This window comes from Hyaena hyaena, unplaced genomic scaffold, assembly GCF_003009895.1.
Source record: "Hyaena hyaena isolate Hyena2069 unplaced genomic scaffold, ASM300989v1 scaffold_149, whole genome shotgun sequence".
Lineage (NCBI taxonomy): Eukaryota > Metazoa > Chordata > Mammalia > Carnivora > Hyaenidae > Hyaena > Hyaena hyaena.
The window spans coordinates 836521-862419 of NW_024080781.1; the positions used below are offsets into that span (position 1 = coordinate 836521).

At 39.0% G+C, this 25899-nt stretch overlaps 1 protein-coding gene across 1 annotated transcript in view; it reads right to left on the reverse strand.

Annotated features, from left to right (window-relative positions):
* Positions 1-25899, reverse strand: part of DNAH11 (dynein axonemal heavy chain 11) — a 353093-nt gene that overhangs the window by 112168 nt on the left and 215026 nt on the right. Inside the window, exons 55-57 of the mRNA XM_039238848.1 lie at positions 17100-17261; positions 8590-8823; positions 5519-5665 (exon numbers count right to left, since the gene is read on the reverse strand). Coding sequence (XP_039094779.1) covers positions 5519-5665; positions 8590-8823; positions 17100-17261 — 543 coding nt within the window. The remainder of the gene's footprint in view (positions 1-5518; positions 5666-8589; positions 8824-17099; positions 17262-25899) is intronic.

Sequence of the window (25899 nt, forward strand, 5' to 3'; positions counted from 1 at the left end):
CACAACCCTCAAAACTGCCAGGAAGGGCCAATGAAAATTCTTAGAATATGACATTTTTGGTGTTGTAGACAAGACCATTGCAGATCAAAGGGAGAGCAGAGGTGAGTGAGTTAACCTCTCAGGGTTATTTACCTTCTATGAGAATATGATCTATAAATGCTGTTTGTTACCATTTATAATAGCACCATTTAAAATATGTGAACTTTAGAAACTTAACAGAATACCATGGGGGAAGGGAAGAGGAAAGACAATTTCAAACAGAAAGGGAGGCAAAACATAATAGACTCTTAAATACAGGGAACAAACTGAGGGTTGATCTGAGGGGGAGTGGGGGAAAGGGGAAAATGGGTGATAGGCAATGAGGAGGGTACTTACTGGGATAAGCACTGGGTGTTGTATGTAAGCAATGAATCATGGGAACCTACCCCCAAAGCCAAGAGCACACTGTATACACTGTATGTTAGCTAACTTGACAACAAATATATTTTTTTAAAAAATAGCCAAACTGTAGAGAGCCCAAATGTCCATTTGAGTGACAAATGGATAAAGGAGATGTGGTATATTTATACAGTGGAATATTATTCAGCCATCAAAAAGAAAAATTTTGCCATTTGCAATGACGTAGGTACAGCTAACATGGATTAGACTAAGCAAAATAAGTCAATCATAGAGAGACAAATATCCTATGATTTCACTCATGGTGAAATTAAGAAAAAAAACAGATGAACATATAGAGCTAAAATGGATTAGACTAAGCAAAATCAGTCAAGCAGAAAAAGACAAATATCCTATGATTTCACTCATGGTGAATTTAAGAAAAAAAAAAACAGATGAACATACAGTAAAAAGAGGAGAAAGGGAAACAAAGCACAAGACACTGTTAATAATACAGAACAAACTGAGGGTTGATGGAGGGAGGTCAGTGGGAGATGGACTAAATAGGTGATGGGTATTAAGGAGGGTACTTGTTATGATGAGCACTGGGTGTTCTATGTAATTGATGAATCACTGAAATCTACTCCTGAAACCAATATTGCCCTATATGTTGACCAACCAAAATTTTTTAAAAAGTAAAAACATAATAATAAAATTGGTCTCCATATTAGAGATTTTTAGTATTCGTAGAGTATTTTTTTTTAAGTTTGTTTATTTATTTTGAGAGAGAAAGAGAGGAGGGTGGAGGAGCAGAAAGGGAGAGATAGAGAATCCCAAGCACTTACAGTGTGGAGCCCTATTCCACGAACCACGAGATTGTGACCTGAGCTAAAATCTAGAGTTGGAGGCTTACCTGACTGACCCACCCAACTGGGAGTTGCTATTCTTCTCCTTCTGACTCCCTTACAGTTCATGGAGTATTATTCCTTTGGGTAATTTTTATAATCAGAGCAATCTTTTTAAAAAAAAAATTTTTTTTTTGTTGTATTTATTTCTAAGAGAGAGAGAGACAGCATGAGCAGGGGAGGGTCAGAGAGAGAGGGAGACACAAAATCGGAAACAGGCTCCAGGCTCTGAGCTGGCAGTCAGCAGAGAGCCCGACGTAGGGCTCGAACCCATGAACCGTGATGTCATGACCTGAGCTGAAGTTGGATGCTTAACTGACTGAACCACCCATGGTTCATATGCCCCTATAATCAGAGCAATCTTGAATATTAATAAAAAACCCACAAATGGAAATTTAAAAAAACAATGCTACGTTCATCAGCTTTTACTCATTCCCAACATCTTCTGCACATTTTTGTTTATATTCCACATGTCACAATCACCATTACTGCAGGAACCAACCCCCATGGGGACTGGATCCTGGTGACCAGTGCTACAGTGATGACACTCTGAAGTTCCGAACTTAGAACTTAAGTTACAACTTAATTCTTGCTGTCTATTCACATTCTAAGGTACAAGTACAATAATTTATCTATTTCAGGTGCACTGACACTGGAACAGTGAAAATACTGTGTATCTTAGTGACCTGGGGAGCCTCACTGTCCAACTGCCTGCACCCCATGGCTCTGTGACAGTGCTCAGTAAGGTTCAACTTGAGGAAGGAGGGAAGAGTGACACAGATCACTTGAAATGTGGGCTTTCTCTTGACTACTGTCTGTTAAAGCAGAATTCTGGAGATACTCCCAGTCTTGGGTACACAGAACTTTTCTTCCTTTAGCCAAAAGCTCCTCGTAAATGGTTAATGAAATTTAATGGTGGTCACATGGAGAGAATGGAATAGTAAGAATGGCTTATTAGAGCTGATGTCTACCCAAAACCGTTTATGGCAAAGCCCTAACCCTAGTATCTCAGAATATGATTGTATTTGGAGACAGGCCCTTTAAAGAGGTGATTAAGTTAAAAATGAGCCCGTTAGGGTGGACCCTAGCGCGGTTTAACTGGTGTCCTTATAAAAAGAGGAAATCCGAATAGGCACAAGAGACACCGCGGATGTGTACACAGAGGGCAGACCACATAAAGACATAGTGAGAACGTGGCCATGTGCAAACCAAGGGGAGAAACCAAGCCTGTCAACATCCTGATCTTGAACATCCAGCATCCAGAATTTTGAGAAAAGAAATTTCTGTTGGTTAAGCCATGCAGTCTATGATATCTTGTTTTGGAAGTCCTAGGAATCTAATAAACTGCTCTTATTTGTATTCAGAGTATAAGAAATCCCAGACAGTCCTTCAAAACCCAGCCATGCCCACATTTGGAAAAGAAACACATACAAAAACTGAAGACCATTGAAAATCAAGGAAGATGGTTACTTTTTTTTTTTTTAAGGTGGAGTGAAAGTATATTACAAAATAATTCACAAAAATATGTTAGAAAATTTACAAAGATTATTTAAAAATATTTAAGTTAGTTTATCTAGTGTAGTATTGGTTCATGAGTAGAACACATTGACTCATCACTTATATATAACACCTATTGCTCATCACAACAAGTGCCCTTAATGCCTATCACCCATTTAGCCCATCCTCCCTCCACCTCTCCTGCAGCAACCCTAAGTTTGTTCTCTGTATTTAAGAGTCCTTATGATTTGCCTCCCTCTCTCTTTTTATCTTATTTTTCCTTCCCTCCCCCTATGTGCATGTGGAAACTAATTTGACAATAAACTATTTGTAAAAAAAAAAAAAAAGATGTGATATAGATATAGACATTGATATAGGTATAGATGATATAGATATATAATGGAATATTATTTGGCAATCAAAAAGAATGAAATTTTGCCATTTGCAACAACATGGATGGAACTAGAGTATATTATGCTAAGTGAAATAAGTCAGAGAAAATATGATTTCACTCATATGTGGAATTTAGAAAACACAACAGGAAGATGGTTACTTTTAAAGAGATTATATTAGCCCTGCGATTTAGAAGGTAATTTAACTCATGAGGGTTGCACTCGACAAAGAAAGTGGTGTCAAAGAGTTCAGAGGATCCTTGGAATTTGGAACTGGTAAGTCAGGCAAAGATGGAAGAACTAATTTTCATTGGCTTCATGGACCTGGGATTACTTGAAGTCTCTGCTGGTAATATCATCAGGTTGAAAGGCTCTTGATTACTTTATGAATCTCAAGGAACAATTTTAACCTGCTGCTCTACAGGGGCTATCAAGACACACAGAAAAGCAGTCAATATTTGCTTAGTTATATTAAATATGGCAATGTACTTTTGGATAACTTCTCATGTGGTAAGACTTGACATTCCTATTTTATAGGATCAGTGTCCATATGTACACATTTAATAACTAGATAGACTCTAGCACACTGCTGAACAAAATGTGAGCTCACAGCACATACTCGATTAGTTCCATGACTCTCTCTATATGGTTTAACTACACATAGATCTCCTTCCATGACCAACCAGTTTAAAATAGTTCTTTCCAACATCACCTCAATTTGATTTTTATCTTAGACCTTATCACTAACCCAAAATCTCTTGTCACGTGTCTGCTGCCAGTCTTTTCCATTATAATGTAAACTACCTGAAGGTGCCTTGTATGTCATATATGCTCAAGAGCCTAGAACAGTGACAGGCAAAAATAGCTGCTCAGTTAGTATTTGCTATTGATAATTAAATTAAGCATCATGGGTAAGATGAAACTATTTTTAATTCTTGGTATAGATTAGATAATAGAATGGTCTCTTTCTCATGTTTGAAGAACTTCATAAAACAACCAGTCTGATGAGTTCTCATTTGCTAAGGCATTTTTTTCCTTCCTTGTAAGGATGATTTTGCCTTAAGAATTCACATACAAAATGTGAAAAATACCTCTGGGGTATTTTAAGGATCTCTAAAAGCTATCTCCAGAGATAGATTATAATATAACAAGTACTAGAACATCACTTATTCGCGCAATGCTTGAAAAATACCCCTTGGGTGGGAACGGCTTATGATAATCACTTCATACATGATACTTAATTGCTTAACATAATATAGTTCACTTTTAAGGACATCCTCTGCTTATCTGAAACTCAACGGAAACACTTACTACCAAATTAGGAATTATATGCCCATTGGCCATGCCAAATGTAGCATACAACTTTAAAAACAAGTATTAAAAGAAACAACTACTCAGCATTTTCATGTTCAATGTACATTTCAACTCTTTAGTTGTGCAAGCTATAAGTAAACATGCTCAATACCTATTAGAAAATAGGGGGGAAACCCCAACTCAATTGTCTATGAATGAATGGCAACGCCGCTGGAAAAACTTAAGTATTTCTGGCATCATAAAACACTAAGATAATGACATCAAAGCTACTGATTCAAAAGCTATAAGCGTGTTCATAATTTACATTTTTTATCAACTAATCCCTGATTATAATCTTTTGTCTCAAAGGAGAGAATTTATCTCATATTCAATTTTTAAACAAATCAGATATACAAGAATACCTTCAATTCGTGGCCCCATGTGTGGTAAAAGAAGAAGACAAAGAAGTTGTATTTATTTCAAACAGCCAGAAGCCCAGGTACTAAGGAAGCAGAATCCATATGATCTTAAGAATAATTGTTTGCAACACTAAAATGTAATACAAAATGGCAGGTTCTTGGCCAAATCAAAAAGAACAAATTTAGCTTAGAATTTAATAATAAACGCAAGTTGTATTATTAAAAGGAAAAATTTGAAAAACCATCTTGCAAAGTGACGGAATGGGCTTTGTTAACAATTGAGTTGTTCAATTTGCCTAAAAACTGAAAACCTTTAGAAACCTCAGAGGTGACTTCATGACCTTTACTGTATTACAAATAGGCCTGATGTTCAAGATCCACATCCATTATATGCTTGAATGAGCTCAGTATTTATTGTTCTTTCATATCATTAAAAGAGCTAAAAGGGTGGGAAAATGCATAATGTAAAGAAAGGTCAAGTGGTAATCATGGTGTGAAATGCTGTTACATGTGTAACTATAATAATTCTTTAGATTTTATGCTCCCTGGAGAGGAAGTTGTTCAAAATTGTTCACCTACAAAGGTTTATTTTGTGCTAAATATAGCTCAGCACTCTAAATGGTGGAATTAGCCTGACCTTTCGCTCCTCAGCATCGGCAATGGCCTTTTCCCGGCTCACTTTCTCCGTCTGGAGCCCGATCTTTGTGATCAGAGCTTCGGCATCATGATTTCTCAGTTGCAACTCAGCTTCTTGAGAGGCAAGTCTGGCTTTCAGATCTCCCACCTGAAGGAAAAGTCACTATGTGCAAGTAACTCGCGTTGGGAACAACAAATATCAGATATAGCTTATTTTTTTAAATGAGTTCACAGATCCCTATGAGTCTGCATTTTTTATCTCTTTTTCCCGTGTTCTGACTTTAGCCCCATGTGCAAAGATACAGCCCCATCGCACCCCGCCCCCCGCCCCCCCCACTCCTGGACAGGTAAAAACAGAACAGTGTTTTCTGAAAAATGCAATTTTTGTTAGCACCAACTAGAAATTTACCTTCTCCACTCTGTGCAATTAGGGGAACATCAACAGCTGTCCCCACCATAGTACCTGCTGCTCAAGCACATGTCACTTATGTCTCTGGCTTTTCTGGTCCTGTGAAGCTCAGGCTCAAGGCAGCAGAGACCACAGGAAGTCCTGCTTGGAGGCAAGTTGGAGGAATGCGCTCTCCAGCAGAGCATCAGAAAGGCTCAGAGAAGGTGAGACACAGGTATTCCTGGGCCACTGTGAGACTTACTTCGATGGAAATGCCTACAGACAGGTCTTCTCTCTTTCCACAAGATAAGAAATGGTCCTCTTAGTTTCTTCTACCTCATAGAGCATTCAATGTAACACCTATTACAGAAAGGCAAACTACAGATGCCTTGTGGGGATAGGGAGGGGTGTGGTCAAAGCCCAGTGGGTATCCTAGATGGGTATTGCTCCTCTTGGCCTCACTCAACTCTTGAGGAACTCAAGTCTTTCTGAGGCGTCAACAAATTAATCTTCTCTCAAGAATGATTCTGCTCTTTTCACTGGTATTTCGTGAGGTTCACGAGGCACCATTAGGTTCCTAAGTTTGAGAATCACGTAATGGAAAGCAGAAGTCAAGTCCTGGAAGCAGCTTTAAGTATAATGATAATTAACTCTTCATTCCATTTATTTTCCAGAAGTAGGCTACTATATTTTAAAAAATCAAAGAAGCAAAGAATAATCATAATCACTTATTTTGACTCAATTGCTAAAAGTATTCGAGGGGTTCCATCCTGTGGAACCACACCTCACTACTATATCCAAGGACTCTTAAAACCTCTGCCTAAATGGCACCATTACTACTATTACTGTTCCCTGTGCTATTTATTATAGTTTAAGCTAAAACAGAAGTTTCAGCTCCTCTGTGAACTCAGAGTAATAATGCACAGTGACATTTGCTTGTCTGTCCTTTTTAGCCATGTGAAATTAGTCATAGGTTAGGTTATAATCCAAAGAATCATCCAAGAGACCAGGAGGAAACTGTTATTTCATGCCCTGATTTCAGTTTTGGAGGGAACTGTTAGGTCTGAAGCATCTAGTGACTCAAGCCCTGGAAGTGAGGCCTCACTAAGCTATCTGTGATGATGTAAGCTGACAGCTAGAGAGGGGATGTGTGGCTCTAATGGGAATTTATGGCTTTATCGCAATGAATAAACAGTGCTGAGGTTTAGACACATATTTCAAACGGCACGGATATTCACCTCTGTGCAATTACTTCAGGCAGAGCTTTACAGGACACAAGCTCCAACATGAAGGAACTCTGCTCCACACACAGCCTCATCTTACATAATAAGGCTTTCCAAATGCCCCCCTAAAAAAGTATGCTTCTTTTCTAAAACAGACAGACTTCTAAAACTCTTAGGGAGCTACGAAATATTCCAGTCACTCCTCTGATATTATTAAGAGCATGATAGGTACAAATACCTATTGAAAAAAAATCTTCAGTAGTCCTTCAATTAAGACTCCATGTGTCTTCTTCTTAGACTTTCCACCTGTTGTTTCCAGCCAAGAGGAAATAAAGAGACTCAAGCATCCTTGAACTTGGCACCATAAAGAGCCAGTCCTTTTCTTTCTTCCTCTCCCTCAACCTCTTCTTTTTCCCAGCTCGAGGCTTATTTCTAGCCTGGGTATAAAAGGGCCATGCAGCACACGTGAGGAGAAAACTGGCCCAGTCTCCTGAACAGCCTATGAGTCCGTCTGACCTGATGACAATACTCTGAAGAAGCCTACTCGAACTCCCGGCCTTGAGGAAACCAATAGGGAGAGTCTTTCTCTCTCCAACTCCAGAGCCTAGATAGCTCAGAGAAAGTGGGACCAGTCTCCAAAATCTCCACTATTTCTTATTCTAATTTTTTTAGAATAAGAGGCAGCGTGGGGAGCTTTAAAATCTCAATACCTGAACTCCAACTCCAGCCTCACGGTTTCTGTGGTAGGTTCTGTCTCATCTATGAAATTACAGTAGTGACACTTACTTCATATACTCGTCATTTTCAACAATGAGATGAGAGGACAGATGGACAGACCCATACATGGTTAACATCAAAAATGTGCTAATTCTCTCCTAATTTATTCCTAGAGGTTAAAGGTACCATCCATCAAGGTATCAGGGGCCTACGACTGAAGGTGAAGGCTACACTGGACACTTTCAACTAAGAGAGATGGAGGCCAAAAGGAGACGAGACACCAAGGTCAGAGGAAAACAGCAACACTCAGAGACCTCAATCTGAACAAACCACATCATGTCATCAGACAGGAAATAATGCCCTCCCTGGGGGGCTGAGAATCTAAAACCCAAGGGGATCCTACTTCCACTCTAGTGTGACAGAATTCCTAACTATAAACCCAGGGCACCAAAGCAGGAAGATCTAAGAGGGGAGTGAGCTGGACCTGCTCCTCAACATCTGTTCACTGCCCTGTCCTGAGTCAGGCCAACCAGGGAAGGATCTCTGCAAACCAGCATGATAAAATAACTGGCCCACCCCATTGTAGACATAGCGTCAACACTGTTTTTTTGGTGTGTGTCATTCAACTGTAAATTTAAACAGTAAGCATCTTATATAAACAGACTGAAATGCTGCATCGAAAGTATGTATTATTTAATTTTAAGAGCAGACATTTAACAGAGCAGTAACACACCCTGGTCATACCTGAGAGGCTGTGGTTTTCAGCTTTTGGATGCCATTCACCAAGTGCTCTTTCTTCTGGGATACTTCTTGTTGTTTCTTCTTCAACAGATTCTTGAACAGTGATATTTGTTCTAGAAAACTCTTTGGGGTGGTATAGTTGTGTCTTCTCTCATTCTGGTAATACCTGGTACTCATTTCATTCACACTAGTGTGTACATGGGCCATGAAGAGGCTAATAGAATCTTTGTCCAGGGGCTGAAAACATACACACTGTAATTCATATGAAATTCTCTCAAGTTAAAACAAAGATGTAATTTAAAAAAAAGAATCAGCAAAATTATGTAGTATTTTTTTTCCCCAAAGCCAGAACAAATACAGTAGAGTCTGGGAAAACAGTCTTTAAGAGATATCTACAGGATTAGAGAGATAACAATAAAGCCTTCAGCTTTGCCAAGTAGGGCAAAGGATTTTTGTGCACTCCACATACCAGACCCATAAGCCAACATATAATACAAACACAGCTTTTCCCAACTTGATAGATAACACAAACACAGCTTTTCCCAACTTGATTTTTATCTATTAAGTGTGTGAAAGAAAATAATGGAGAAACTGAGACACAGTACTCTAAAAAGTATTTTTGGTGTTGCTTTCAAACTACACTGTAGCAGTCACACACACACACACACACAACACACACACACCTCTCAAGCTGACAAATATGGTTTTATAAGAACCCATGGGAAAAGAAACAGGATGGGAAGGTATAAAACTCACTGCTTCTGGGAAAAAAAATACCATTTCTATTTTCGTTTGGAAAAAACAAGAAAAAACAAAAGAAAATGAGTAACTTCTCTCAAAAGATTTACTACAGGAACCCCCCCCCCCCCCACTGTACTATTCTTTCTGTTTTGTCCTCTATGACTTCTGAAGTAGTTAACTTTTTAATTTGTGGAGTCACATCTCCCTCATTTTAATGATTATTTATTGCATTCTGTACAAGATGAACCAGGTTCAATTAATCAAGGGAAGCCTAAAAATCAATTAATATGAATTAAATGAGCTACACCAACTCTTAGGAAAGTCACACATAATTTACCAAAGTGTTGTCAATAATGCTCAGACATCTTTGGGAAAATTGCACACAAGTGGCTGGTGATGCAGTTAAACGTTTCAAACCTGTGCCATTAATATTACAACCCGGGTGTGCAAGGAGACAGGCCGGTTCCTGGTGCTGAACAGCAACTGCTCCTGGGCAGCGTCTAACAGCCTCTCAGCATCATGGCAAATCCGTGAGTGGGTTTCCAATACGTACATCCATGTCACTGCTAACCGGTATAATGTTCTGCTTTTTAAAACCAGAGTCAAATACAGAATGATGCAAACCCTGAATATTCTTCACCCTCTAAATCTGAGCTATGTGCACATTACGAAATTAGCAGGCCCAGAATCTAAACTTGCAGGGAAGTTATAGAACTCTGTATAAATAAGATCCTCTGAGGGATTTTTTTTTTTTTTAAAGCGCTTCACTGCAACATAAACATGGAGAGGAATTCATTCCTGTCCTATCTTGTTTGAATGAACTACATGAGCACATGTCCTTCTACAATGTAAATCCTTCCCCAGCCAAGTCCGACCTCCTCACGTGGGGTGCGCCTTGCAGTGGGGAGGACCTGGCCGCTGCCCAGCCATGATCCTTATGAGGAAGCTCCTAGGCTGCCCTGAAAAGCTCCCTCTGAGGACACTTTTCATTTGTAAATCTGCGATGGAAGAAGTGGTTTCCGGTAGAGCTGGAAGTGGCCCGAGACAACTTGTCTCATTGGGGCAAAATAACTATTGTTATCGGGCTTAACAAAATGGCACAGCATGGGAGACTTGCAGAGCCCGGGAGCAGCTGGTTGTAATTCACACTGTTTTTCAGAAAACTCTAATCGTTCCAGAACAGACCTCTTTGATGACTGGTCTTCCCTGCATTCTCAATTTGTCACTTTCTCTTATGATAAGGTCAGTAGTGACAGCACTTCCTGACATTAACAGCTGTGGCTTTTAAAAGGGTCATTGTAGAACTACTAATTGCAGTAATTTCATTAGCATAAATTATTTATTCTGCCATTCATTTATCTCCAGTTTTCTTTTTTTGGGGGGGGGTAGGGAGGGTATGGCTGCCGATGCGGCTGCAGAGAAGGCAATGCGATGCTGTATTTTTCGTTGTTAGAGACACAAGTGAGGAATATCACTCCTGCTACATTTGGCTCCTAATGAAAACCAGTTGATCCCATTCTCTAGTCATTTAGCAGCCCATCACAGGAAAGCAAAAATACAAATAAGCAGACTGCCAGCAGCAAATGGTTTGTTAAAACCAAGGTTTCTCTGTTAAGAAGCCCTGGAAAACAACGCTGCATCCAACGCACCATCAAATATACACATGAAACTGCTTTTTCCTCACATTTAGGCAGAGGGTGGATTTTTAGTTTCTCAGCTGGCTTAGTGTGAAGGCTGAGATAAATATGCTACTTGGGGTGAACGTTCTCAAGTGGGAACAGCCGTTGCCAAACCGAGTATCGGCACCACCCGACTCTTAGAGCAAATGCCCTGTAGGTCCCCGTTGGTGAAAATGACGGAAGCAAAAGTAAAATGGAAATCAATACTGGAAGTCAACTCCAAATCAAATATTCTAAGAATTTTACACCTTCCCAAGAGCATCTGGTCCCAAGACTACACTGGTCTGTACTTTTTAATTCAAACTTTCGAGAGCATCGCCTTCAAGGAAAAGGAGGAGGGACAAAAAAGAATGGAAATGAAAAGGAGGGAATTATTTTTTAAGTTAACCTTGAAATCTTTTGTAACATGTGATATCATTATACCTCCTGTCCACCTTGAAAGTTTTCCTCGGAAATTATTTCTAGGTTAATTTTTTTACAGCTTTATTGAGGCATAAATGATGTACTAAAAATGTACATATTTAACATCAGTTATATTTTAATGATTCAAAACTGCTGGGTTTTGAAATCTATTATTTGTACTTTTTAGCTCCTTTGGGGACAGTTAATAATAGAGACTAATTAGATACTGGGGCTGTAAAATTGGTTTATTAAATAAATTTAATCGTATATAAAATGAGCAGTACTGCATTTAAACGCCTCTCCTGAGCTCCTCATAGTGCTGATTTCCTCTGAGGAAAAAAGATTTTGGAGGCAGCCGGGGAGGCCTGTTTTGAATCCTACGATGTGGGTTGGATTTGCAGGTCCGTACAGTGACAAATGATTGCGCTCCCTGTACTGCCCCCGGCTCTCAAAATCAAAGTTTAGACTTGTGGCGCTCCTTTTTAGTCTGTTTCTGTTCCTCCTTTCCTTGTATTCCTTTTTCAGAATAGTCTAACGTTTCTGCAATAGTGCAGAGCAGGATTTAAAAATATGGGGTTCTGGTGTCACAGTGCTGAGGGCGCCCTAACCTGCTGAGTGATGTTGGGCGATGGCCTCCAGCCCCTCACCTGGGCAATGGGGAAGCCAGGGGTCCCTCCTTCGAAGGCTGGTGAGTAGTGGTAGTGGGTATGTCTGTCACTGGTGATGGTAACAGGGCACCAGTGTTGGTTCTATTAAGATTAATCCACTAGACAGAGCAGCCCCAAGTGTTAAATGCAGCACCCAAGTTTTCTAAATCACATACTAGTGTCTTGTTCTTTGGGGTTTTTTGTTTTGTTTTGTTTTGTTTTGTTTTGTTTTGTTTTGTTTTACTTTGTCTGCAAAATACATTGCCTGCTGTCTCTCTGGTCCTGTTTTTAAATTTTTGTCTCTAATTTTAGGGACTAATTTCCAAGGCCAAAGGTAACACGGGTCCAGCACAAGCCAAATCTTCAGGGAGTTTCCCATCACTGAAAAGGTAGTGTCAACGGTTCCCTGACACAACATGAAAAGAGATAAACAACTAAGGACTATGAGGGTGAGAAGGTAAACCGGAGCCCAGCTATGCCTCCCAGAAACAGACATGGCAGATGACGGAGCTGGTTCTGGGAAAGCTAGCACTACAGGAAAGCCAGAGAACTATAGTTTGGAGGGAGCGATGCTTAACAGCATGACCATATCCTCGGATAGCTATAATAAGTAGACCCCAGTTTTGCGGTAGAAGGTATTCCTAAAGTTTACCTAACTGTAAAAACTCTGGAAAGTGGCATTCTACCGGTTTTTGCAATGCTGTTCTTAAATCAATTAACATGCACAGAGAAAGAAATGCATGATGAATAGTGTATTAGTGCACATGCACAACGGAGAAGCAGGCTGAAGAACGTGAAGGATGTCAACAATCATGTGGGCCTTTTCTCATTTGTCTGAATAGAGGCTTAAGCCAGTTAGAGATTTAGGCAGATTCCGGATAATTTTGACTGCATCTGCTTCTGTCTTGATCTTTTAAAATGGCTTTAGTACTCCTTGAGAGGAGGAGATTTTCCCCCAATTCAATGAATTTCTATAGCACTTTCAACTTTTAAAATTTGTAGTGAACCACCCTCATTTATATTTCAAAGAAAAAAAACTGTGCTGAAAGTCAGTAAGAAAAACACCGCTAACATACCTGTCACTAACAAAATGTTGTTTGCTACTCTTCATGCTGTCCCCTACCATTTTCAGAAGGAACCCAAGAATCAATGAAGAAGCCAGTTTTTACGTATAGCAGTGAAATAACTTTCCTCTTTGAGGGCACATTTTCCACGACTAGATTGGCAAATGGTAGTAAAATATGCCATTCCTTTATTACCAGACACTGTGACAAGTTCTGGATTGAAGAGGTAGAGGCGGGTGGAATGAAGTCATTCCCTGAAAAAGCTGATGGTACTGACCTTATGGAATAATTCAGCTGTATCCCATCAAAAGGAAGGAGAATTTTAACTTGCCAGTTGGCCAATATGCCCAGAAAGGATGGGCTCCTCCATCGTGCTCAGATCTTTCTGAGAATGGAGACCCCTCCCAATGCAAATCTCACTCCTCCTCAGTGAGGGTGCTCATCTTTCCATTTCCAGTCAGTAACTCCTGCCTTCATCAGGCCCAGCTCTCAAGTATGTCTATTATTCACTTTGACTCAAAAACCAACAATAGTACTCATCTTTTAACAACCGTTTCCCCCGCCTTTTTTCATGACTGTTCCTAACTGTGACCCATGTACTTTTTGGTAAGGACCTCTCCCAACTACCTCCTCACAGCATGTGCAACCCCGTTCGCAGGGTTACCCAGCACGTCTTCCTTCTCTGCCTCCTCACACCGTTTCCTTCCCCATCTGTACTTCCAAACCTGAGGAGTGAGGAGTGTATGTTGACACAAAGCCTTCAGATAAATACCCAGTGATCCTTAAGGGCCAAACTATTTTAGTCATCTGACAGCTGTGGTTCAGCTCAATACCAGGTAGCAGGAAAGTAACACAAACCTTTACTTAGATGCAGACAGCCGATACCCCTGGGTGCTAAGTGTGTGCAGACTGAAAAGTCTATGTCGACACACAAAAAACCCACTTGCCTTTAATGAATCCTTTATCTCTGGCTAGAGGGGTTACTGTGGATAACTATCTTATACTCAGCAAATAAAGTCAATAATTAAGAAGCACCTAAATTATGCTGATACCTTTCAGTCATAATGATCAAAATTAAAATGAAGAAAATGATCAAATTAGTGCCCATTCAAAAAATTTAAAAGCTGTTTCTGACCTCTGCAGAAAAGGCACCACACATTTTTAGAAGAAGATAGACACGTTGCACTCTGAATTATAATTACTGCTCGTAAGCAACAAATTGGGAAGGTGGGAAAATTAAATAGGCACACTCAACTGAAATGAAACCCTCTGGCTGATCTGTTTTTAGTCATAAACAGAAATGGTTAAGTGCTTTTAAAATTCCTACTTGACAATCAGCATCCTATAGGAGGCGTCACGATACCACGAGACAGTGCTCGGCACCTGCCGGGAGCCCTCTGCACTTAACATGATGCAAGTCCCGCCTCATCCAGCAGATGTCAATGGTCACTGGCGTATCAAAGCTCCTTCAGCGGTAACTGTTTCTGAAGTGGCGCCTAACCTTGCAGGAGAAAGCCTGCATCATGAGAGCCAAGACAAGGAACTTAAAAAAAGCACTGTGCCAAACACCAAGTAAAACCGTGCTACTAGCTTTGGGTTCCTCCCATTTGGGAAGTTAAGATTAAGAAACGAAGTACACTGGTTTTTTTCTTTTTAGCAAACCAGTGTGATAACATGAACTGTATAAAAGAGAATTTTGCTACTAAAAGATACACGCTGATTCTCCAATAAATTGGTATTTTTGAACTCTTCTTATAATTATTAGGAGACCAAACAATGCCCTATGTAATTCTACTAATACAGTGAACCTAGCAAGAGCTTGAAAATTTTGTGGTTAGTAACTGTCACTATTGTTTGTCATGTTTACTGGTTTTTCAGATTTCAAAATACCAAATATTTCTGGCAGACTTTATCTAATGCTAGTGTTTGTCTCCATTAAATGGGGTTCTTTCGGCTCTTTAAGAAAACACTGTAAATGGTGAAAGCAGTGTTTCAGACAGAAATTAACCACTCTAGGGAGTGTCTACCATTCCACTTGCTGTGCCTGAGAACAAACTTACATATATTTCCCCAAATGTTCTTAGTGCTATGCAGTGCCCTCTGACCAATGGACAAAAGTGAAAATCACTTTTAAAAAATCCAACTATAGAAGCCTGCCTGGGTGGCTCAGTCTGTTAAGCATCTGACTCTTGGTTTAGGCTCAGGTCATGATCTCACAGTTCCTGGGTCTGACCTTGCATCGGGCTCGGCACTAACAGTATGGAGCCTGCCTGGGATTCTCTCTATCCCTCTCTTTGCTCCTCACCTGCTTGGTCACCCTCTTTCAAAATAAATAAACTTAAAAAAAAACAAAACCCAACTATACATTATTATTCACTCTTTACCCAGAAAGACAGTTGCTGCTGTTGTTTTAAAGGTCCAGGTGAGTGCATTCAACGTTAAGGGTAAGTGTAGAGACAGGTCAAAGAAAAATCATTCTGGATGTGGAAAAAAGAGTGAAATAGAAGAGATCATTTTTCCTATTTACAGAAATGTTTTAAGTGTGAAAAAAGGAGAGAGGAAGTATTTGAATCTCACAAAGGCTTTATCATATACACGTTTTTAAATTTTAAGTTTATTTTTGAGAGAGTGAGTGGAACAGGGACAAAGAGAAATGGAGACAGCGTATCTGAAGCAGACCATGCACTGAAAGCAGAGAGCCTGATCTGGGGCTTGAATCCATGAACTGCGAGAACTTGGCCTGGGCCGAAGGTAGCTGGTTATCTGCCTGAGCCACCCAGGTGCCCCTATCGTATGCATGTTTTTGATGCTGACAGTTCTTCCTTGACACTCCAGCACTTAAGTAGAATAACGGACATTTTAGAAAAGGCAATAAACTGTACTACAATAAAGCTATCTATAAAAATAAGAAATAAGCAACAACGCTAGCTGCATACAAATAATTAAATATGTAAGTATGTCCAGATTTCTAACCATCCAGCCACCAAATATATAATGTTCAACAAAATGTGAATGGATTCTTTGGAAAAGTGGCAAGCTCTTGGGAATAAGTGAGGCCACAGTGGGCTGTGTCTGTTTCCAAGCAAGTTTCAGATGGAAACAGACAACATCTCTTCCATAGCCCCGATTCTATTTTTGGCTGAGATATTTTAGCCTTACCGCTCAGTGGAATCTGAAGACAAGCCTCCTTGGGCAACAATATTCACGATTACCACCCTTCCAAACTATCTTATCAGAAAGGCACTATGTATCAATAAAACTTCATTTCCAGGAAGTCTAAATGATACCTTCATATTTACATGGCTTTTTCCCTCTGAAATGGGAAGTATACTTGAAGTGCTTTTTGTTTGGTTTTTAGTTTCATGCAACCATTTAAAAATGTAATAACAAGATGTACAAATTTCATTATGGTCAAATGACAAATGTAATTTATAAAACATAAACCTATAAGACAAAAGAAGCAGATACATTATTTTATTTCATCACTGCAGATTTCATGGGGATGCTTTTTTCACCCATCAATAATGTAAGAGAAAAATCACAATTAATTACCTTACTTTGTTAAGATCAAGCATTCCATGATTATGAGTGGCTACTTTTCTCTTGGGGTGTTTATTTGTGGACTTAAAGGATTCATATTCAGCAAACATATTATGATTCAAGAAACTAATGACCCTGGCTTTCCTGGTGAGTCAGTGTAAGTAAGAACACAGTTGTGTGCTATGAGCACACCTTTGTGCACAGACATCTCAACCTGGTACCAAGAGGTCAATCACCATATTCCATAGAATGCAAACAAGAAAGATGATTTTACCATCTTAAACAGAAGGCTTAACTTTTTCTGTAGGATGTGCATTTTGGAAATTACTTATTTACTGAGGACTTTTGGTCAGAATGAGTCAATGAGTGAGTGAGTGAGTGAGTGTGAGAGAGAGAAAGAGAGAGAGAGACCGAGAGATTCAGAGATGACATGGCATTACCTCAATTCCCTTGGTTTCCTCAATGAACCTCCTGCTGACTGAGACCAGAGCCTCCTGTGGCCACGCATGAAACCAGTCAATAGCCGTGCAGTTAACTATGGCTGGGAACTTCCGAGCTCTCCCTCTCAGTGTGTGACCAACAGGAGAGAAACACAGAATGATCTGTGGAGACATGGGGGCAGGGCAGAAAGAGGAGAGTGATGAGTGAGCCAAGAATTACACTGCAATCCTAGACAATGAAAGCAAGGAGCGCAGCCAAGCATGACATCCAACTGTCCTAAAGCACTACAGAGTGGCAGGCAACATTAACCTGCTTGCTAATCAAGGGATAAACCTGTCCTGAGTGGCTGCCCCAACAAATATACAGCAACACTGCTCAGTACTTTCCTCAAAAGTGGTCCCTCTCCTTTTAAACATTTATGGTAATTATCATCAACAGTGAGAAATTTATTCTTTCCTATTACACAAGAAACATTATAGCCGTAAAAAATAAATATCCAAACCAAATCACCATGATAAAATACCAATATCTTCATCTTCTGCCTCCTTCCGTTCTGTAATCATCAGATTCAATAAAACTTTGTAATTTACTTAAAAACAATATTGAATGTTTACTTTGTTTTCATTTAAAATATATCCACTTGCATTCTTCACATTGTTAGAGGAGTAAAAAATTCAGTTTATACATGCTCCTGATGAGACAATTTTAAGTTTCCAGTTTAAATCTAAAGCTCTATTTAAGTATTCAATGATTTAAGGGTTAATTTGTACGTGGCTATGTTTCCATAGTCTCTGTGGTGACACAGGGATTCGACCTGGCACTGGTGCCTGAGGTTGGCTGTGATCGTGTCCACAGCTCAGGGAGGGGGAGTAGGAAGGACTTCTGGAGTCAGGTGGGTCTGACTGTCCCTCTGGGCATCTCTGAGTGTGACATGGCTCTCAGATGAGACGCCTTGTGTGAAGGTCTAGCATGAGGAAGGTGTACAGGGAGTACTTCTTTCATCTACTCCCTCCTCTCCTCAGTTCCTGTGGACGTGAGGGCACCAGCTGGGCTAGGCCTGAGGAGGACAGTCCTGGTTTCGTCTTCTCTAGAAATGGCATGGACTTGATAGAAAACAAAGCTTGCAACTCTCCCAACTAAGTCTCTAACACTCGGAGATCAAGCAACTAATGCATTCATTTTTCAAATGATAGGACTTTTTTTGTACAGCATTTCAAAAATTCACATCACCAAAATCTCCAGCATATAGGAAGCCATATAATATCTTATTAACAGCTATCTTTACTAAGTTTGTTTTATATACTGTGGCTCTTGAAAAACTCACAACCAGATAAATCCTAATATTTAAAATGTTTAACAATGCATAAGCCGTCTGATCATATATTCATTATATACAAGAGCCTCGTTACAAATTAAATAACTGTTCTAACATTGCATATACTAAGTTAACAGAACCAGTTTACATTCCTGCCAACAGCTTACAAGGGTTCTCTTTTATCCATATCCCTACCAGCATTTGCTACTTCTTATCTTTTTGAAGACAGCCATTCTAAAAGGTATGAGGTGAAAAATTATCAAAAGCATTTTCACTGAGCTAGAATTAACAATCCTAATATTTGAAAGGAAAACAGAAGACCCTGAATAGCCAAAGCAATCTTGAAAAAGAAACAAAAAGCTGAAGGCATCACAATTCTGGACTTCAAGTTATACTACAAAGCTGTAATGATCAAAACAATATGGTACTGGTACCTAAACAGATGCACAGATCAACAGAATAAAAAAAGCCTAGAAACGAACCCACAACTATGTAGTCAATTAATCTTCAATAAAACAGTAAAGATTATCCAATGGAAAACTCTCTCTTCAACAAATGGTTTTGGGAAAACTGATAGCCACATGCAAAAGAAAGGAACTGAATCACTTTCTTGCACCACACACAAATATATATTCAAAATGGATGAAAAACCTAAATGTGAGACCTGTAACCATAAAAACCTAGGGAACATAGGCAATAAACTCTTTGACACTGGCCATAGCAACTTTTTTCTAGATATGTCTCCCAAGGCAAGGAAACAAAAGCAAAAATAAATGATTGAGACTTCATGAAGATAAAAAGCTTCTGCAAAGTGAAGGAAGCAATCGACAAACTACAAGGCAACCTATGAAATGGGAAAAGATACTTGCAAATGATATATCCCATAAAAAGTACTGAAAATATATAAAGAATTGATACAACTCAGCACCCAAAACACAAATAATCCAATTAAAAAACAGGCAAAGGACATGAATGGACATTTTTCCAAAGAAACATCCAGAAGTCAAAATACACATGAAGAGATGCTCAACCGCACTTATCATCATGGAAATACAAATTAAAACTACAATGATTTATCACTTCACACATAGCAGAATAACTAAAGTCAACAACATAAAAAACAACAGATGTTGGTGAGGATGTGGAAAAAGAGGAATGCCTTTCACTGTTGGTGGGAATGCCAACTGGTAGCGCCACTCTGGAAAACAGTATGGAGGTTCCTCAAAGTTAAAAAATAACTACTCTGTAATCTGGCAATTGCACTAGGTATTTATCCAAAGAATCCAAAATTAGTAATTTACATAATAACATGCACCCTGATGTTTACAGCAGCATTATATACAATAGCCAAATTATGGAAGCAGCCCAATGTCTTTCAACTCATGAATGGTTAGAAGAAATTGTGTGTGTGTGTGTGTGTGTTTGCATGCAATGGAATATTACTCAACCATGAAAACGAATGAAATCTTGCCATTTGCAACAATATGGATGTAACCAGAGAGTATTACACTAGGTGAAACTTAAGTCAGAGAAAGTCAAAACCAGAGTTTCACTCATATGTGGAATTTAAGAAACAAAACAAATGAGCAAAGGCGGGGGGCAGGGAAGAGGCAAGGGAAGAAACAGATTCTTTTTTTTATTTTTAAGTTTTTATTTATTTTGAAAGAGAAGGAAAAAGAATATGAGCAGGGGAGGAGCAGAGAGAGAGAGAAAGAGAGAATCTCAAGCAGTCTCTGCACTGACAGTGCAGAGCCTGATACAGGGCTCTATCCCATGAACGGCAAGACTGTGACTGAGCCCAAATCAAGAGTCAGATCCTTAACCAAATGAGCCATCCGGGTGCCCTGAAACAGATTCTTACCCATAGAGAATAAACTGATGGTTACCAGAAGCAGGGGTGGGGTTGGTGTAGAGATGGGTTAAATAGGTGATGGGGATTAAGGAGTGATGAGCACTGGGTAATGTATGGAGGTGCTGAATCACTCTAACGTATATTTGAAACTAATATTACACTGCATGGTAACTGGAATTTAAATAAAAACTTAAACAAAAAAAGGAAAGGTGTGAGATGATACCTTGTCATTTTGATTTGCATCTCCCTGATAATGAGTGATAGCGAGTACCTTTTTTTTAAGTATCTGCTGGTCATTTGTACATCTTCTTTAAAAAAAAATGTGAATTCAGGTCCTTTGCCCATTTTTTAATTGGGTTATTGGTTTTTTGCTATTGAGTTTTATGAATTCTGTGTATATTTTGGATATTAATCCCTGTGGAATGCATGATTGGCAAATGCCTTCTCCCATTCATTAGGGTGCCTTTCTTTTGCTGATGGTTTCTTCTGCTGAACAGAAGCTTTTTATTTTGATATAGTCCCACTTGTTCATTTATTTTGTTGCCTTTATGTTTAATGTCACATCCAAAAAATCACCACCAACACTTCCTGCAAAGGAGCTTACACCCTATGTTTTCTACTAGGAGTTAGAGATTCGGGTCTTACATGTAAGTCTTGAATCCATTTGTGTTGATTTTTGTTATGATTTAACTTAGGGGTCCAATTTCATTTTTTGCACGTGGCCGTCCAGTTTTTCCAACATTGAGGAAAGAGACTATCCTTTTCCCATTGTATAGTTGTAGCTTCTTTGTTAAAAATTAATTAACCACATAAGCATGGGCTTATTTCTGTGCTCTTCACAGATTTATGTGTCTGTTTTTTGTTTTATGCCAATACCATACTGTTTTGATTACTAGAGCTCTACAATATGGTATAAAATCACAAGTATGATGCCTCTAGCTTTTATCTTTTTCAAGATTGCTTTCACTATTTGGGATCATTCTTGGTTCTATACAAATTAAAGGATTTTAATTTCTATTTCTGTCAAAAATACCACTGGAATTGTGGTAGAATAGCACTGAATTTGTAAATCATTTTGGGTAATACACTATAATAATATTAATTCTTCTAATCCACAAGCACAGAATATATTTCAGTTTCTGTCTTCTACAAAATTTCTGTTTTAAAAAACAGAATTTCTGTTTTAAAAAATTGTTTTAAAAAATTTTTAATGTTTTATTTATTTTTGAGAGAAAGATAGAGACAGCATGAGCAGGGGATGGTTAGAGAGAGGGAGACACAGAATCTGAAGGCAGGCGACAAGCTCTGAGCTAGCTGTCAGCACAGAGCCCAATGCGGGGGCTCGAACCCATGAACCGTGAGATCATGACTTGAGCGAAGTCAGACACTTAACCGACTGAGCCACCCATGAGCCCCTGTCTTCAATTTTTTTTCATTATCATCTTACAGCTTTCAGTCCAGAGATTTTTCATCTCCTTAAATTTGTTCCTTACTATTTTTTTAAATGTCATCTGAGATTGTTTTACTTTCTGATAGTTTGTTATTAGTATATTGAAATGTAATAGATTTTTATGTACTGATTTTGTATCATGCAACATTACTGACTTACTAGTTCTAAAAGCTTTTTTTTGGTTGAGTCTTTAGTGTTTTCTATATGTAAGATCATGCCATCTACAAATAGAGACATTTTTACTTTTCTGATTTGGATGCTTTTGTTTCTTTTCTTATCTAATTATTCTGACAGACACTACCACTACTATAATGAATATAAGTGGTAAGAGTGGGCATCCTTCTCTTAGTTCTAGATCTTAGAGGAAAATATTTCAGGTTTTCACCACTGGGTATGATGTTAGTCGTGGGCTCCTAATATATGGCCTTTATCATGTTGAGGTATGTTCCCCATATTCTCACTTTGTTGAATTTTTATTGTAAATGAATACTTTGTCAAATGCTTTTTCTACATCTGTTGAGATGAACATATGACTTCTATTCTTCATTTTGTTAATGTGATGTGTCATACTGATGTGTGGACGTTGAACCAGCCTTGAAACCCTGGAGTAAATACCACCTTCATGGTGTATCATCCTTTAATTTAGTTTGCTTCAACTGTGTTGAGAATTTTTATATCTTTGTATCAGGGACACCGACCTATAATTTTCTTTTCTTGTGACATTCTTGTCTGGTTTTGCTGTCAGTCTAATTGCTGGTCTTGTAAAATAAGTGTTCCCACTTCTTCAATTTTTTAGAAGAATCTAAGAAATATTAGTATTAGCTCTTATTTAAATAGTTGGTGGAGTTCACCAGTGAAGCTGTCTGGTCCTATATAACTTACCTTTGAAATAATTTCAATCTAGTATGATATGCATATGTCAGGAGCAATTGGTTAAGATCTAATGTAGTCCAATGGAAACTATAGAGGCTAAGGATGCATAAGCAGCAATTCACATGATGGAAACACACACTGCAATGTCAGCAACTTGAACTCTCAGCTAACTCCGTTCATCAGCATCAATGGTTGATTAGTCAGCAGCATGAATACTGGATTTTCTTTTCTTCATTTATTTGAGAGAGAGTGAGAGTGCACGTGAGAGTGGGTAAGAGGCAGACAGAGAGGGAGAGAGAGAATCCAAAGCAGGGTCTTTGCTGATAGCACAGAGCCTGATGCAGGGCTCAAACTCACAAACTATGGGATCATGACTTGAGCTGAAATTAAGAGTTGGATGCTTTAAAAAAAAAAAAAAAAAAAAAAGAGTCAACACTTAAAAGATTGAGTCACCCAGGTACACCCAGATATCTTGAGCGCTACTGATGAAATGAGTAATGTTCAAGATATCTGAAGAAAATAAAAATATTATACTTCCATCTCCACCACTGTATGAACAAAAGAGGAAAATTTAGATATTGAAATATTCCAACAATAATACCATTGGCTTTTTGGGCTTTGATTTTGACCAGTTCTATGCTAAAGAGCTTACAGAAAGATTCTTTTTATGTGGTTCTAGCTGAATTCCACCATGACAACACTGCCACAACTGCTACAAAACATCCTTCTAGTGAGAGCTAGTCAGTTTCCTACAAGAAAAGAGCTAAGACTGCAATAAGCTTACAGAGCTGGTTTTAAAACTTTAAGGCCTGTTTTAAGTTATGTGCTACACACGTATAGGAGGATTAGGAGTAACTTGACGGAGGACCAAGGGGGAGAAGAAGGGGGGAAATGGTGGGGGAAAGGGAGAGAGGCAAACCATGAGAGACTCTTGAATGCTGACAAAAACTGAGGACTGATGGATGTGGGGGGGAGGGGGGATGGGCATAGACGAGGACACTTATGGGGATGAGCACTGAGTGTTATGTGGAAACTAATTTGACAATAAACTATTTGTAAAAAAAAAAAAAAAAAAAAAGTTATGTGCTACACATAAACTCTAAATGTACCTGAGTTCAGTCTGAGACTTTCTTTCCTTAATATGCACCTTGAGTTGGGATACTGGGGCACAACGGCCCCCCACCCTGGAACAGGTGGCATCTACCTATAAGTAGGGAGATGTGCCTGAACCTCGCTGAAACATATACCTCCTCCCAAATAGTCCCTGACAATGCAAATGACCAAACCAGCTTAAGTTAGTTCCCAGCAGTGGACTAAAAGAAAAGTGGGCTAAGAAAATAAAGTCAAAAATGCCTCAGACAGCTGTGCTCTTTTCTAAAAGCAAATTCTCACAAGTAAAAAGCAAACCCTGAAATCACCATCTATGTATTTCTCACAGCTCTAACATGTGGACATCAGAAACTTGCTTTTGGAATCCATCCCATAGAATTTTCTATACCTTTCTTCCCCCTACACACGTGTTATGACTCGTGTACAAGAACCCATTTTTCACTGTGCTTTGTAATACATTTCAATTTCTTTCAGATAAGATCCCATCGTAAGCACATATTTATTTATATCTCACTAACAGGACTCAGTCCATTTCCTCTTGTAATGGAAATTTGAATTGCTACCATCACTCTGCATTTTTTTTCCAGGTGATATATTGTCAGAGAGAAGTAACCCTCCCACATATTTACTTCAAAAGCTTCTATCCATAACTTATGTTTACATTTATCCTCAAAAGTCTAAGCATTTTTCAAGAATGATAAGATCTGAATCTTACTGAGAGAATCCTCTTAGGAATGAAAGTTGAGCACACAAACTCTTCCCTTGTTTGACTCTTTCAGTATCATTTTATCACCCTTGTATCTTCCCTGTATCAGCCCCTAATAGCCTTTTAATTTCAATTACCTTCATGAAATCCAAAAGTATCTTCAACGTGCGCACATTCAATACATTCTTATGTTTTATTTTCTTTTTAGATCAAACACAATGAACCTATCACACAACAATTTACTTGTAACTATTGGTCAGCACCAACTGTTAAGAGGTAATATTTTCATTCATAGCAGCACTCTCAACAATAGCTAAAACATGGAAAGAGCCTAACTGTCCATCAACGGATGAATGGATCAAGAAGATGTGGTTTATCTATACCATGGAATACTACATGGCAATGAGAAACAATGAAATCTGGCCATGTGTAGCAACATGGATGGACCTTGAGGGGGTTATGCTGAGCGAAATAAGTCAGGCAGAGAAGGACAAATATCATATGTTTGCACGTATAGGAGGATTAGGAGGAACTTGACGGAGGAACAAGGGGGAGAAGAAGGGCAGAAATGGTGGGGGGAAAGGAGAGAGGCAAACCATGAGAGACTCTTGAATGCTGACAAAAACTGAGGACTGATGGATGTGGGGGGGAGGGGGGATGGGCATGGAGGAGGGCACTTTGGGGATGAGCACTGGGTGTTATATGGAAACCAACTTGACAATAAACTATTTGTAAAAAAAAAAAAAAAGAAGAAGAAGAAGAAGAAGAAGAAGAAGAAAAAAAAGAAAAGAAAAAGAAATGCATACTGATAGGGGCACCTGCTCAGTTGGTTGAACATCAGACTTTGGCTCAGGTCATGATCTCACGGTTCATGAGTTCAAGCCCCTGCATCCAGCTCTCTGTGGTCAGCACGGAGTCCCCTTCAGATCCTCTGTCCCCTTCTTTCTCTACCACTCACATGCTCATGCTCTCTCAAAAATGAATAAACATTAAAAAAAAAAAAAAAAAAAAAAAAGAGGTAATATTTTCATCGGGGAATTTTAGTTTTTCAAAAAAACCAAACTCCTCAATTCAGAAAGAAATTGTATATGGAATCCCAGTAAAGCACAAGGAGCAAATTCACTCCTGAGGAGTGAAGACAGTAGGCACTCTGCGCCCTACTATATACTATCTACTCCCTACTATGTATTCCCACCTGCAGAAGTGTATTCCCTCATCACTGCTGCCCTGCTTGATTCCAGGGCCTGAACTGCCCACACAATACTTTGCAGACCAGTATGTAGCCTCACAGCCTCTTTGTATACTACACACTAACCCCATAGTGTTCTGTTTTTATTTTTTCAAATAGTCAGATGCCTAATTACCTACTGATTGGACCCATATTTGAACCACATCATGCAAAGTTTGTGGCTTATGATTGGCGCTGCTCTGCTAGCATGGCAGTCAGCATTTCTGCTGACCCCGGTGCTAAGTGCACACACACGTGCAGGCGC